The following is a 15,075-nucleotide window of genomic DNA, read 5'->3' as shown; positions in this document are numbered from 1 at the left end:
AACAAATGCTGGTGAGAATACAGAGCACCTAGAACTCTCAACCACAGTTGGCTGGAGTGTAGACCCATTCGCTCGTGTTGGGAAACGGTTTGGCAGGATCTACTAACACTATATTAGCTGGATCTTCTCTGACTCAGCAATTCCATTGCTGGGTAGACATCGGAGAGATATGCACCCCCGCAGTGCAATGCATAATAGCCTCACACTGGAAACAGCCCAAGTGCCCATTAGCGGAAGAAGGAATAAATTGCGATCTCTTCACACAGCAGAATATCATACAGCAGTGAGAACAAACTAATGAATAATTTAACTTGGGTGAATCACAAACAATGTTGAGCCAAAACCAAAACCAAAGCCATAAAACGCCGGTAATCTGAGCTATTCAGGAGGCTGAGTTTGGGAGGTCCCGCTTGGCGACGGTGGGTCCATGGTGGAGGGGGTCTCCTGGGGCTCGAGAGAGTGACAGTTGTGCCCAGTGTCTGTCCACACACTGCCCTCATCTCGGCCCCCTCCCCACTCTCAGCTCTGCTGAGAGGAGGATCACTTGAGGCCAGGAGTTCAAGGCTGCAGGGAGCTGTGATCATGCCTGTGAATATTGGCAGTGCACTCCAGTCTGGGTGACATAGGGAGACCTCATATCTAACTTGTTTTCTCTTTTTCCCCTCCCTGCCCTCAGGAGACCCCATCTCTGAAAAGCAATACTAAATTAAACCCACCTCCCCAAAACAATGAAGAGTGTACACTTTGTGATTCCATTTACATAAAGTCCTAAATCAGGCAAAACCATGTGTAACAAGTCAGGATATCAGTTTCTTTTGGAGGCACTAGTGGCTGGGAAGAGGGCACAAGGGGGGCTTCTGGAAGATGGCCAGATTTATTATTACTCTTATTATTAATTAAGTAATTTATTGAGAAGGAGTTTTGCTGTGTCTCCCAGGCTCATATGCAGTGGCACAATCTCGGCTCACTGCAACCTCTGCCTCCTGGATTCAAGTGATTCTCCTGACTCAACCTCCTGAGTAGCTGGGACTGCAGGTATGCACCACCACGCCTGGCTAAGTTTTTTGTATTTTTAGTAGAGATGGGGTTTCACATGTTGGTCAGGCTGGTCTCAAACTCCTGACCTCAAATGATCTGCCTGCCTCGGCCTCCCAAAGTGCTGGTATTACAGGTGTAACCACCGTGCCCCGCCCTTATTATTATTATTATTATTATTTATAAATGAGGTCTATAAAAATAATACAGATTTCATAAAATAAAAATATAATATTTATATTACATAGTAATATAAATAATATTATATTATAAATAATATGAATTTTTTTTTTTGTAGATGAGGTCTGTCATCTAGGCTGGAGTGCAATGGTGCCATCATAGCTCACTGTAACCTCTAACTCCTAGGTTCAAGCGATCCTCTCGCCTCAGCCTCCCGAGTAGCTGGGACTGCAGCTGCATGCCACCACACCTGGCTAATTAAAAACAATTTTTTTTTGTAGAGATGGGGGTCTTGCTTTGTTGCCCAGGCTGGTCTTGAACTCCTGGCCTCAAGTGGTCCTTACACCTCAGCCCCCCAAGTAGCTGGGATAATAGGCACATGCTACCATGCCTGGCCTTTTTTTTTTTTTTTTTTAATTGACGTGAAATTCACATAACACAAATTTAGCATGTTCTTTTTTTTTAATAAGATTTTTCTTTTTTGAGACAGAGTCTTGCTCTGCTGGAGTGCAGTGGCACAATTATAGCTCACTGCATCCTTGACCTCCTGGGCTCAAGCGATCCTCCTACCTCAGGCTTTCGAGTAGCTGGGACCACAGTTGCATGCTACCTGGCTAATTTTTAACTTTTTGTCTGTTTGTTTTTTGTAGAGATGGGGCCTCACTATGTTGCCCATGCTAGTCTTGAACTCCTGGGCTCAAACAATCCTCATGCCTCAGCCTCCCAAATTGTGGGAATACAGGAATAGCACGAGCCTCTGTGCTCAGGGAGACAAAGCCTTGTTCTGTCACCCAGGCGGGAGTGCGGTGGCTATTCACAGGCATGACTGTGGGTCATTGCAACCTTGAACTCCTGGGCTCAGGCAATCCTCCTGCCTCAGCCTCCCAAGTAGCTGGGCCTGCAGGTGCATGCCACCATGCCTGGCTAATTTTAATTTTTTTTTTGTAAAGAGACAGGGTCTCACTATGTTGCCCAGGCTGGTCTCATACTCCTGGGCTCAGGTAGTCCTCCTGTCTCAGCCTCTGTAGTGGCTGGGACTGCAGGTGTGTGCCACCACGCTTGGCTTAATATGTTTTATTTATTGAGCTGGGTTCTGGTTACATGGGTGTGTGCTGTTGTGGAAATTCATCAAGCTGTGCCCTTGGGAGCACTTTCTTGTATCTTTGCTAGGCTTCCACAAATGCTTACTTGAAAGCCAGAGGTGAGTAAATGCTGTTCTGAGGAATAAATGAGTCAGCATAAATCTGGTCCAGGAGCGGAGTACCAGCTGGCGTCTCTCCCTCTGTGTGACCTCAGGCAAGTCATTTCCTCTCTCTGAGCCTCGGTTTCCTTATTTGTACAAGACGATAATATCAGTTTCAAAAGATTCATGTAAGCCTTTGTCTAGTCAACAAATGTTTCCCGAGTGCCTATTATGTGCTAGGTGCTGGAGAGGCTGCAGAGAACTAACCAAACTTGGTTTCTGCCTTCCTGGAGCTGACAGATGATGGAGGTAGATAAGATCTTAAACTCATACATGAGACATTTCTAGCTGGTAAGGAGGACCTAGAAGGAAACAGATTGCAATGAATGCTGAGCAAAACTGCCACTCTTTGAGCTGGAAAAATCAGGGAGGACTTCCCTGAGGAAGTGACATTTGCAGCCATTTGTATCTAGCAGATGGAATCCACTATGTCCATGTAACAAGCATTCCAAAAGTGCCAATGAGTTAACATGTCCCTGAGAGCAGCCCTCACCTAAAAACTTTAGTGTATAAATACCCCAGCTCCCTCAGCCCTTGTGTGGGATGACTCAGGTATGTGTCCTATGCTCTCCCCCAGGGCTTCCCAGTGAGACTGAGCTCTCTTGCCTACAATGGAAACTTGCTTGAAAACACATTATTTCCTCGCTGCCTCCAGTTCCCTGTGTCAGTACCTGGGTTGTTCACCTCTCTTTTCTTTCTTCTTGTTTTCTTTTCTCCCTTCCTCCCTTATTTCCTCTTTCTTTCTTTCCTTCTTCCTTTCTTCCTTCTTTCCCTCTTTTTTTCTCTTTGAGACAAGCTCTCACTCTGTTGTCCAGGCTGGAGTACAGTGACACGATTATGGTTCACTGCAGCCTTGACCTCTCAGGCAAAGCAGTCCTCTCACCTCAGCCTCCGGAGTAGCTGGGACTACAGGCACACAACATTATGCCTGGATAATTTTTTCTTTTTTTGAGACAGGGTCTCACTCTGTCTCCCAGGCTGGAGTGCAGTGGTGCGATTTCAGCTTACTGCAACCTCTGCCCCCTAGGCCCAAGTGATCCTCCTATCTCAGGCATGTGCCACCACACCTGGCTAATTTTTTTGTATTTTTGTTAGAGACAGGGTTTTGTCATGTTGGCCAGGTTGGTCTTGAACTCCTGAGCTCAGGCGATCCACCCTCCTCAGCCTCCCAAAATGTTGGGATTACAGGCACGAGCCACTGTGCCTGGTTATGCCTGGATACTTTTTAAATTTTTTTGCAGAGATGAGACTTCACTCTGTTGCCCAGGTTGTTCTCGAACTCCTGAGCTCAGGTGATCCCCTTGCCTTGGCCTCCCAAAGTGCTGGGATTACACTGTGCCCTGCCCTGGGATCTCCTCTCAATAGACTACTTGTACTGGAATTATTGTCTTAAGATCTGCTTTTGGGAAGACCCAAACTAGACAATGCGTGCAAACACACACAATGCATGAACAGAGACGTTCTTTCCATGCTGTCTTTATTGAAGGTCTGTGGCTGGCAGGGTCCTTGGAGGTAGCTCCCTCCTGGATCTCCAGGAGACACTCCTGGCAGGTCTTGGCTTTACAGTCTGGAAAAAGACAAGAGAGTGTGAGGCTTGGGAGTGGTTGTGGTGTGTGGCTGGGTCTGTCCTCCTGGTGGTGGAACCCTGGATAAGGGAGGGGAGAGTGGCCCAAAGTGAGAGAGTGGGGACAAGATGGGTATGAGGTGGGTATGCTAGTCAATAACTTAATGAAATGGAGTGGCAGTATGTAGGTAGCACAAGATTATCCAGGTATGATTCTAAAGTTGTTTTAGTGATGGCGACCTAGGGCTGGGATGAGGTCATCAGGTCAAAGTTGTACTGGCATAAGAGATGTCATCAGGGGTTAAGGAGTCAGGGACGAAACAAGCATCCTCAGGGTTGAGATTGTCTGGGCAGAGAATTGCAACACAGGATTAAGGACTGGACAGAGGTTGTGAAGGCAAAAGGCCACGGCCTGGGTTCGTGTAGTGTGGACAGAGGGCCTTCGGGTAGGGGCAGGCGTGAGATCAGGGTTCAGCGGGCTAGGATGAGGTGGTGCAGCCTGACAGGTTGTGACTTGGGTAGAGAAGCCATGAAGGCCAGGCTGAGGTTGTGAGGGCAGAGGGGCTGCGGGTAGGTGTCAGGGTCCATGACCGGGCTGGAAAGGTAGAGGTATTAGGAGCTGGGGAAAGGACAGGCTTGGCTGGGTCTGGGGCTGAGCTGAGGCCACACAGGCAGAAGTCGCAGGATCAGGGATGTTGCCTGCAGAGTGACCCGCAAAGGCTGGGCCTGGGTTGCCTGAAAAGACGTGCGGCAGGGAAGCTGGGGGCCTGGCTGAGGCTGTGCGGGCACAGCGGTTACAGGCAGGGGGCAGGGACCTTGTGGAACTTGTGTAGACTGAGGGGCGGCGGGCCGTGGTAGTGCAGGCTGCGCAGACTCACCGCGGTGAAGTGCGGCCAGGTGCGCAGCAGGTGGAAGAGCGCGTCGCCGGGGCAGTCGGTGCGCACCAGCTGGCGGTGGCCCAGCAGCGCGTAGTCTGGCCGCAGGAGGCCGGCGCGCACCGCACAACTCGGGAGTGTGTCGCGCACCGTGCGCAGAGCGGCCTCGGTGGGCAGCGCCGCGGTGTAGTTGCCCACTATGGCCACGCCAAAGCCGCGGGAGTTGTGGCCGAGCGTATGCGCGCCCACCCAGTGCCAGCCGCGTCCCTCGTACACGTAGCCATCCGAGCCCACCACGAAACTGCAGAGGGGAGGGAGAAGCAAGCACCATGCGGCGTCACGGGGGCCCGGGCCCTTATCCGCGCCCCTCCCGGATTCTGTTGGTGTGCCAAGGGCCACCGACCCCAAGACCCGCGCGGTCGCGCCGTCTCTGTCCCATCCAGCTCTCTTCCACTCTCACAACAGCTGCCACTCCAGAACCGTTCGGTTTCTCTGGATCCGCCCTTCAGTACTGGCACGCCCCTTTCTGCCCTCCTCCTCCCCACCTCTGCCTTTTCTCAAGTCCAGTTCTTGCCCAATTCAGAGCGCTTTTCTGGTTTTGGAGGTATTTTTTTCTCCTTTTCCTTCTCTCTCTCTCTCTCTCTCTCTCCTCTCTCTCTCTCTCTCTCTCTCTTTCTTTCTTTTTTGATGGAGTTTCGCTTTTGTCGCTCAGGCTGAAGTGCAAGGGTGCGATCTCGGCTCACTGTCACCACCACCTCCCGGATTCAAGCGATTCTCCTACCTCAGCCTCCGGAGTAGCTGGGATTACAGGCACCCTCCACCACGCCCATCTAATTTTTTTTAAAATTTTTATTTTTAGTGGAGACGGGGTTTCGCCATATTGGTCAGGCTGGTCTGAACTCCCGACCTCAGGCGATCCTCCCGCCTCGGCCTCCCAGAGTTCTGGGATTACAGGCGTGAGCCACCACGCCCGGCCTTTTTCTTCTTTTCGAGACGGGTTCTCGCTCTGTCACTCAGGCTAGAGTGCAGAGGTGCGATCATAACTCACTCAAGCCTGAACTCCTGGGATCCGATCCTGCCACCTTAGCCTGCCGAGTAGCTGGGACTACAGGTGCGCAACACCACCCCCGGCTGTTTTTGTTTTTGTTTTTGTTTTTAATTTTTTTATTTTAGAGATGGGGGGTGTCTTCCTATATCGCTCAGGCTGGTCTGGAACTCCTGGGCTCAACCGATCCTCCCGTCTCAGCCTCCCAAAGTGATGAGATTACAGGTGGGAGCCACCGCATCAGGCCTCTTTGTCTGTTTTAGGCCATCTCTGCCTGGCCCCAGACCCAGACTCTGCCACAGGTCCCGCTCCTCTCCCAGATCCCGCCTCCTGTCCTAGTTCTCTACCCTGACTCGAGTCTCACGCTTTAGCTATTCCCGGTCCCTGTTAAGGCCCCGCCCCTAGCCTAGGCCACGCCACCTCTCCAACTTGTCTGTCCCTATCAGGACTCCTCCTTGGTCTTGCCAGCTTCATTGAGTTCAGACCCGGTCCCCTGCATCAGGCTCCACCCACTCAGATCCCACCCCCGAACGTGGGCCCCGCCCCCGCCCCGGTCGGGCCCCTCCCACCTGTAGCCGATATCTCCCCAGCCTCGCGTGTCCTGGTGGTAGCGCTGCATGGAGCGCATGTTGGCTGCGCAGCGCGCGAAGTCCGTGCAGGGTGGTGCAGGCACGTAGGTGTGATGCACGTACAAGAATCCTAGCGGCAGCTGCAGCGGCGTCGGGCGGCCCTGATAAGGCGCCGCTCCCCAGCGGCAACGGGGATGGATGGCCGGGCATCCTACAGGCAAGGGGATTCAAGGCTGGGGTCAGGAAGTGTTTCCCTGCCTGCCCCCTCCACCCCCATTAAAGCAAACATACAGACCATCCCTCAGCCTCCTGTCAGATTTGGAAACGGTCCAGTCTCACCCCACATTGGTCCTCCCTGGGTACTAACTATACTCAACTAAATCTATTTTATTTTTATTAAAAAAATTGAGGCTGGGCCGGACGTAGTGGGTCACACCTGTAATCCCAGCACTTTGGGAGGACGAGGCGGGTGGATCACTTGAGGTCAGGAGTTTGAGACCAGCCTGGCCAACATGGTGAAACCTGGTCTCTACTAAAAATGCAAAAATCAGCCAGGCATGGTGGCACATGCCTGTAACCCCAGCTACTTGGGAGGCTGAGGCATGAGATGACTCGCTTGAACCTGGGAGGTGGAGGTTGCAGTGAGCCGAGATTGTGCTATTGCACACCAGCCTGGATGACAGAGCAAGACTCTGTCTCAAAAAGAAAAAAAAAAAATTGGGGGTGGGGGCAGGCATGGTGGCTCACTCCTGTAACCCCAGCACTTTGGGAGGCTGAGGCAGGTGGATTGCTTGAGCCCAGGAGTTCAAGACCAACCTGGGCAACATAGTGAGACCTCATTTCCTAGAAAAACAGAAATCAGATTTCCCAAAGCAATCTACAGATTCAATGCAATCTCTATCAAAATACCAACGTCATTTTTCACAGACTCAGACAAAAGTACCCTGAAATTTATAAGGAACCAAAAATGAGCCCAAATAGCAAAAGCAATTCTAAGCAAAATGAGCAAGGTATCACATTACCTGATTTCAAATTATACTACAAAACTACAGTAACCAAAACAGCATGGTACTGTTAGAAAAATAGACACATAGACCAATGGAATGAAATAGAAAACGCAGAAGTAAAGCCGCACACCTACAAACAATACTTTTCAACTAAGTCCACAAAAATAAGCAATGGGAAAAGGACTCCCTATTCAGTAAATGGTGCTAATGGTATGGGGACAACTGGCCAACCATATGCAGAAGAATGAAACTGGACCCCTAACTCTTACCATATACAAAAATTAACTCAAGGCCAGGTGCACTGGCTCATGCCTGTAATCCCAGCACTTTTGGAGGCTGAGGTGGGTGGATCACCTGAGGTCAAGAGTTGGAGACCAGCCAGGCCAACATGGTGAAACCCCGTCTCTACTAAAAATATAAAAGTTAGCTGGGCATGGTGGTGGGTGCCTGTAATCCCATCTACGTGGGAGGCTGAGGCAGTAGAATTACTTGAACCCAGGAAGCAGAGGTTGCAGTGAGCTGAGATCACGCCTTTGCACTCCAGCCTGGGCAACAGAGCAAAAACTCCGTCTCAAAAAAAAAAAGGCCAGGTGCGGTGGCTCAGGCCTGTAATCCCAGCACTTTGGGAGGCTGAGGTGGACGGATTACCTGAGGTCTGGAGTTCGAGACCAGCCTGACCAACATGGAGAAACCCCATCTCTACTAAAAATACAAAAATTAGCCGGTTGTGGTGGCACATGCCTGTAATCCCAGCTACTCGGGAAGCTGAGGCAGGAGAATCACTTGAACCTGGGAGGCGGAGGTTGTGGTAAGCCAAGATCATGCCAGCACTCCAGCCTGGGCAACAAGAGTGAAACTCCGTCTCAAAAAAAAAATTCACTCAAGATGGATTAAAGACTTACATGTAAAACCTGAAACTCTAAAATACCAGAAGAAAACCTAAGGAAAACATTTCTGAACATTGGGCTAGGCAGAGAATTCATGACTAAGACCTCAAAAGTACAGGCAAAAGAAACAAAAATAGACAAACAGGACTTAATTAAACCAAAAAGCTTCTGCACACCAAAGACGTAATCAATAGAATGAAGAGTCAGCTTTCAGAATGGAAGAAAATATTTGCAAACTATACACTTGGTAGGCAACTAATACCCAGAATTTACGAGGAACTCAAACAACTCAAGAAAAAAAAAAAAAAAAGAAAGAAAGAAAAACCCACCAAAAAGTGGGCAAAGGACATTGATAGACATTTTTCAAAAGAAGATATACACATGGCCAATAGGCAAAGGAAAACATGCTCAACATCACCAATCATCAGAGAAATGCAAATTAAAACCACAAAGACATATCATCTTACTCTAATCATAATAGCTATTATTACAAAGACAGAAAAGCCGGGTGATGGCTCACGCCTGTAACCCCAGCATTTTGGGAGCCCGAGGTGGGTGGATCACCTGAAGTTAGGAGTTTGAGATCAGCCTGGGCCAACATGGTGAAACTCTGTCTCTACTAAAAATACGAAAATTAGCTGGGCGTGGTGGCAGGCACCTGTAATCCCAGTTACTTAGGAGGCTGAGGCAGGAGAAACACTTGAACCCAGGAGGCGGATGTTGCAGTGAGCCGAGATCGTGCCATTGCACTCCAGCCTGGGAGACAAGAGTGAAACTCTGTCTAAAATAATAATAATAGGCCGGGCGCGGTGGCTCAAGCCTGTAATCCCAGCACTTTGGGAGGCTGAGACGGGCGGATCACGAGGTCAGGAGATCGAGACCATCCTGGCTAACACTGTGAAACCCCATCTCTACTAAAAAATACAAAAAACTAGCCGGGCGAGGTGGCGGGCGCCTGTGGTCCCAGCTACTCGGGAGGCTGAGGCAGGAGAATGGTGTGAACCTGGGAGGCGGAGCTTGCAGTGAGCTGAGATCCGGCCACTGCACTCCAGCCCGGGCGACAGAGTGAGACTCCGTCTCAAAAAAAAAAAAAAAAAAAATAATAATAATAAATTGGAACGATCATTCAATCCAGCAATCCCGCTACTGGATATCTACCCAAAGGAAAATGAATCATTATATTAAAAAGATACCTGCATTCACATGTTGATTAGGACACTATTCACAATAGCAAAGGTAGGGAATTAACTTAAGTGTCCATCAACAGAGAATTGGATAAAGAAAATATGATATATATCACAGACCTGGATGGTTCTGGGTCTGAGAGCCCTAGATGAAGGTCAGGTCCAGGTTTCCAGCCAGGGTGATTGCCAGGAGGCTGTCCACAATGGTCAGCAGGAAATGGAATACTACTTAGCCATAAAAAATGAAATAATGTCAGCCAGACACGGTGGCTCACACCCGTAATACCAGCACTTTGGGAGAATGAGGGTGAATCATGAGGTCAGGAGATTGAGACAATCCTGATAAAATGGTGAAACTCCATCTCTACTAAAAATACAAAAAATTACCCAGACATGGTGGCACATGCCTGTAGTCCCAGCTACTCAGGAGGCTGAGGCGGGAGAATTGCTTGAACCTAGGAGGTGGAGGTTGCAGTGAGCTGAGATTGTGCCACTGCACTCTCCAGCCTGGGCGACAGAGATAGCCTCAAAATAAAAAATAATAATAATAATAAAAAGAAATAATGTCTTTTGCAGCAACATGGATGGAACTGGAGGTCATTATCTCAAGTGAAACAAGTCAAACACAGAAAGACAAATACCATAATTTCTCACTTATAAATGGGAGCTAAATAATGTGTATGCATGGATGTAGTGTGTGGAAAGATAGACAGTGGAGATTCAGAAGGGTGAGGGGGAGAGAGGAGGGAAGATGATGACAGATTGCTTAATGGGTCGATGTATGTTATTGGAGTGGTGGGTACCCTAAAAGCCTAGACTTGACCACTATGCAATCTATGCGAGTAACAAGGTTACACTCGTACCCCATAAATTAATGCAAATAAATAAAATGAAACAAAACAAAATCAGATGAACACTCCTATTCATCCCTCAAGGCCCAACTCTGGCATTTCCTCACCTGTGCAGCTGTCCCACCCACCCCAGACCAGATCCCTTATTGCCCCCTCTGGTCTCTCCTAGTCCTCAACTTCCCTGAATATACGGAGTTGGGGGCGTCTGTATCTGTAATGGGAAGGATCATAGGGTGTGGGGAATCTCCTTACCCAGGAAGGCCTCAGTGAACTCCTTGGTAGCATTGGCAGCCACCTGGGCCAGCTGTTCTTGGCTCATGCACTGAAGCTGGGAGTGTACCGGCTCCAGCCTCTGTAGAAGGACAAGGGTTCCCCACACCTGCTGGGCCAGGATGGAGGCTGAAGTCAGAGCAGCCCCATTCTGCCGTCGGAAGTTGCTGCGGAACCCTGGGTCTCTGGCCACCCCAGCCCCATAGTACTGGCTCAGCAAGTGGCTGAGGGATGGTCGGGGCTCAGGAGTCCGGCTCAGGTAGTCTCCAAGGATGACCCCATCCAGGGCACCATTGAGGAAGGCCATGGTTAACAGAGATGACTTGGGGTCCAGGAGAGTAAACGTCTGAGGGGCAGAGAGCTGGTCCCAGCAGCCCTCAGTTCCCAGGTCTGGATGGCTCTGGGTCTGGGGACCCTGGAGGAAGGTCAGGCCCAGGTTTCCACCCAGAGTGACTGCCAGGAGGCTGTCCACCATGGTCGGGGGGGACTTGGCTTTGGCATCTGGCAAGGAAGCTTGGACATCTGGACAACCTGTTGTAGCATCTGGAGAGTTGGTTCCAATATCTGCAGTGGTGACATCTGGAGAGGCATCCCTGAGTCCTGGGGAGGAGGTGGCTTTTACATCTGGAGCAATGGTCACAACATCTGGAAAGGTGACTCCAGCCTCCCGAGAGGCAGCCATGCTGTCCAACGGCAAGTTTATGACCTTGCGCCCTTGCAGCCCTGCCTCCAGCCCCGCCAGCAGAGGCTCCACAGCCACAGTCGAGCCATCGGGTGCCAGCACCACCCCATATTCCCGCCCTTCTCCTACGTCATGTTGGGCCACCGCCTTGGTCAGGCCTTGCAGCTCTGGGCTCAGTGGGTAGGGATCCAACTCTGCAGCATCGAGGCTCTGCACCCCCAGCAGGAAGTGGTAGAGGCGATTGTGGGGGCCAGAGTTTGAGGCTGACAGCAGCCACGCAGAAGCTGTGTGGCTGGCATTGGCAGCAGGCACCTTCTGCTCCAGCTCAGCCAGGGCCTGGATGACAGAGTCCATGAGCAGGGGCAGGGAGGCTGCAGGAGGAAAGAATGTGTTAGCCCAGCCCCACCCATTCCTGAGCTTCCTTGTATTGATTCCACTTTTTCCCAATGCTCTCAGCCCTCCATCTGATAACCCCGTGACCCCCAACGCTATCCTTGTGTAGGTGAGGAAACTGAGGCACATAGACTGTTGCCTGTTGGCTAAGGAGCTCAGACTGTCTGTGAGTACTAGGGAGCCATAACAGGTTTATGAGCAGGAGAGAGGTGTGACGAGCCTGACATCCTAAGACTCCTTTCTTAGGCTTAGATTTGTTTATTTGGCTGCCATAAGGAAATGGATTTTTGGGGTGCCAGGATAGAAAAGGGGAGACAGTGTGGAGGTGAGAGATGAAGGTGGCAGAAGGTAGGTAGTAACATTGCAGTGGACAAAAGTGGAAAAGTCCGCAGATCTTGAGAAGGAGAGATGGACAGTCTTTTGTGAAGGATTGAAGTTAAAAGTTGGGGATGTTAGAGGGAAAGGTATTTCGAAAGATGCCTGGGACTGGCTGTGGTGTCTCAGGCCTGTAATCCCAGCACTTTGGGAGGTAGAGGTGAGAGGAGCACCTGAGATCAGGAGTTCAAGGCCAGCCTGGCCAACACCGTGAAACCCCATCTCTAATAAAAATACAAAAATTAGGCAGGCATGGTGGTGCGTGCCTGTAATCCCAGCTACTCGAGAGGCTGAGATGGGAGAATCATTTGAACCTGGGAGGTGGAGGTTGCAGTGAGCCCAGATCGCACCACTGCACTCCAGCCTGCGCAACAGAGTGAGACTTTGTCTTAACAAAACAAACAAACAGAAACAAACAAACAAAAAAAACCCGTAAAACAAAAAACAAACAATAAAAGGTCAGGCACAGTGGCTCACGCCTGTAATCCTAGCACATTGGGAGGCCAAGGCAGGTGGATCACCTGAGGTCAGGAGTTCAGGACTAGCCGGATCAACATGGCAGAACTCCGTCTCTACTAAAAATACAAAAATTAGCTGGGCACGGTGGCACACACCTGTAATCCCAACTACTCAGGAGGCTGAGGCAGGAGAACTGCTTGAACCCAGGAGGTGGAGGTTACAGTGAACCCAGAATCCCCCCACTGCATTCCAGCTTGGGTGACAGAGTGAGACTCCATCTCAAAATAAATAAATAAATAATAAAATAAAATAAAATAAATAAAATAAAAAGAAAGATGCCTGAGAGGCAGGGGGAGGAGCAGGATGGACTTGTGCCATGTTGGGGAAATGTCAGTGACTGAACTGCAAATCTAGAAATGCTAAGTTAGGCTCAGAGCTGGTTCAGAGATGGGTTATCAAATAATAGCTAACATTCAGTAAACATTTACTATGTGCTAGCTACTAGTCTAGGTGACTTATATATTAATAATTTAACTCATTTAATCTTCACAACCCTTGTGAATTAGGTCCTATTACCCCTGTCTTAGTATGTTGGTGCTGCTATAACAGAATCTCTGAGGTTGGGTAATTTATAAAAGACAGAAGTTTGGCCAGGCGTGCTGACTCATGCCTGTAATGCCAACACTTTGGGAGGCCGAGGCGGGCAGATCACTTCAGGTCAGGAGTTTGAGACCGGTCTGGCCAACATGGTGAAACCCCGTTTCTACTAAAAATACAAAAGTTAGCCAGGCATGGTGGTGGGCGCCTGTAATCCCAGCTGCTTGGGGTGCTGAGACAGGAGGATCTCTTGAACTCGGGAGGTGGAGGTTGCAGTGAGCTGAGATCATGCTGCTGCACTCCAGCCTGGGCAACAGAGTGAGACTCTGCCTTTAAAAAAAAAAAAAAAAAAAAAAAGAACAGAAATTTATTTCTCATAGTTCTAGAGGCTGGGATGTCCAAGATCAAGGCACTGGCATCTGGGACTTCCCAGCCTGCAGAACTGCAAGAAAGTAAATTTCTCTTCTTTACAAATTTACTCGGTTTCAGGTACTCTGGCATAGAAGCACAAAGGGACTAAGATAGTGTCCCTTTACAGATGAGGCATCTGAAGCACAGAGAGGTTAAATTACTTGCCTAAGGTCACACAGCAAGGAAGTGGCAGAGGCAGGATTTGCCTTTTTGTTTTGTTTTGTTTTGTTTTTTTGAGATGGAGTCTTGCTCTGTCATCCAGGCTGGAGTGCAGCAGTGCTCAGCTCACTGCAATCTCCGTCTCCTGATTTCAAGTGATTTTCTGTCCTCAGCCTCCTGGGTAGCTGGGATTGCGGGTGCCTGCCACCACGCCTGGCTAATTTTTGTATTTTCAGTAGAGATGGGGTTTCACCATGTTGGCCAGGCTGGTCTCGAACTCCTGATCTCAAGTCATCTGCCCGCCTTGGTCTCCCAAAGTGCTGGGATTACAGGCCCAGCCAGAGGTAGAATTTGAATCCAGAAAGTCTTACTCGCCACACTCTCATATCTAGAATCTAGGTTCTTCTCCAGTCCACCACCTAATTCCTGTGTAGCTTTGTTCTTCTCTGCAAAAAAAATACCCTTTCTGGCTTCTCCACCAAATCATTTCTCTTTCTTCCTAGACTAGCTCTTACGTCTCCTCCTCCAGGAAGCCTTCCCTACTTTTGCTCCCCAGGCCACAGATTCCTCCCCCTATCCTTGCCCTGACTCTGTGGAGCTGGGAATATCTATGTCCACATGCTGGAGGTTCTTTGAGAGTTTGAGTCTCCAGCCTCACTTCATGCAGGGCAAGACACAGATGGGACAGCAGTACACCTTCTGCGGAGCCAAGAGGTTTGGTCCCAGAACTCTACCCCCTGACTCACCTGTCCCTGGGTCTGACCACAGTAGCAATCCGAGTAGGATCCAGAGGACACCCTGGGCCATTGTTGCCGGGTTCCAGCTTCCAAAGGATATTTCTAGTTGGCCTCGGCAGAGAACCTCGGCGGTGCTGGACGGAGACAGGCACAGAGAACTGAGCAGAGCCTTTGGCCACTGTCAAAGTCCAGCGGTGAATGACAGACCTGCCTCTCGTAGAGCTGTGGGCAGGAGACAGCAGGGACATGGGGCAGCGTACCCTGGGTCAAGGTCATCTGGGCCTCATGGTCTCCCCCAGTCTCTTCTGTTCCTCCTACGCTGAGGTCAGTGGTCAGGAAGCCAGGCCCATCCCCAGTGGGGCCTGGAGACCAGGTGGTTCAGGCTCCCTAAACTCTGCCTGTTCTCCAGAGAGGTAGACCGAGGCCAACCCAGCAAGCCCTGTCCCCTCCCATGGTGACAGCTCTGTAGCCACTGCTGGCCACCAGAGGGGACTCTCAGCTGCCGCCTGCTGTACTGGTAAGACCAGCTGTGTTGAGGGAGAAGAGAGAAGC

At 50.1% G+C, this 15,075-nt stretch overlaps 1 protein-coding gene across 1 annotated transcript; it reads right to left on the bottom strand.

The window, feature by feature from the left end:
* Positions 1 to 3,918: 3,918 nt before the first annotated feature.
* Positions 3,919 to 15,075, bottom strand: PGLYRP2 (peptidoglycan recognition protein 2). Its single transcript, XM_033199229.1, has 5 exons — positions 14,533 to 15,075; positions 10,693 to 11,763; positions 6,512 to 6,722; positions 4,901 to 5,198; positions 3,919 to 4,025 (listed from the first exon to the last, which is right to left on the bottom strand). Exons 1-5 carry the CDS (start codon positions 14,591 to 14,593, stop codon positions 3,936 to 3,938), a joined length of 1,731 nt encoding a protein of 576 aa, XP_033055120.1. The 5' UTR covers positions 14,594 to 15,075; the 3' UTR covers positions 3,919 to 3,935.

Source organism: Trachypithecus francoisi, unplaced genomic scaffold (genome assembly GCF_009764315.1).
Source record: "Trachypithecus francoisi isolate TF-2019V2 unplaced genomic scaffold, Tfra_2.0 Lachesis_group5, whole genome shotgun sequence".
Classification (NCBI taxonomy): Eukaryota; Metazoa; Chordata; class Mammalia; order Primates; family Cercopithecidae; genus Trachypithecus; species Trachypithecus francoisi.
The sequence above is the reverse complement of the archived record's forward strand: the minus strand, read 5'-3'. Positions and strand labels throughout refer to the sequence as shown.

What these genes read in the sequence shown, in the direction of transcription:
- PGLYRP2 (XM_033199229.1), bottom strand. Translation starts at nt 14,593, where the DNA reads ATGGCCCAGGGTGTCCTCTGGATCCTACTCGGATTGCTACTGTGGTCA. An exon ending in GTTCACTGAGGCCTTCCTGG is followed by an intron (nt 6,723 to 10,692) that starts GTAAGGAGATTC and finishes CCTTGCCTGTAG; the next exon opens with GATGCCCGGCCATCCATCCC. An exon ending in CCTGGCCGCACTTCACCGCG is followed by an intron (nt 4,026 to 4,900) that starts GTGAGTCTGCGC and finishes GTCTTTTTCCAG; the next exon opens with ACTGTAAAGCCAAGACCTGC.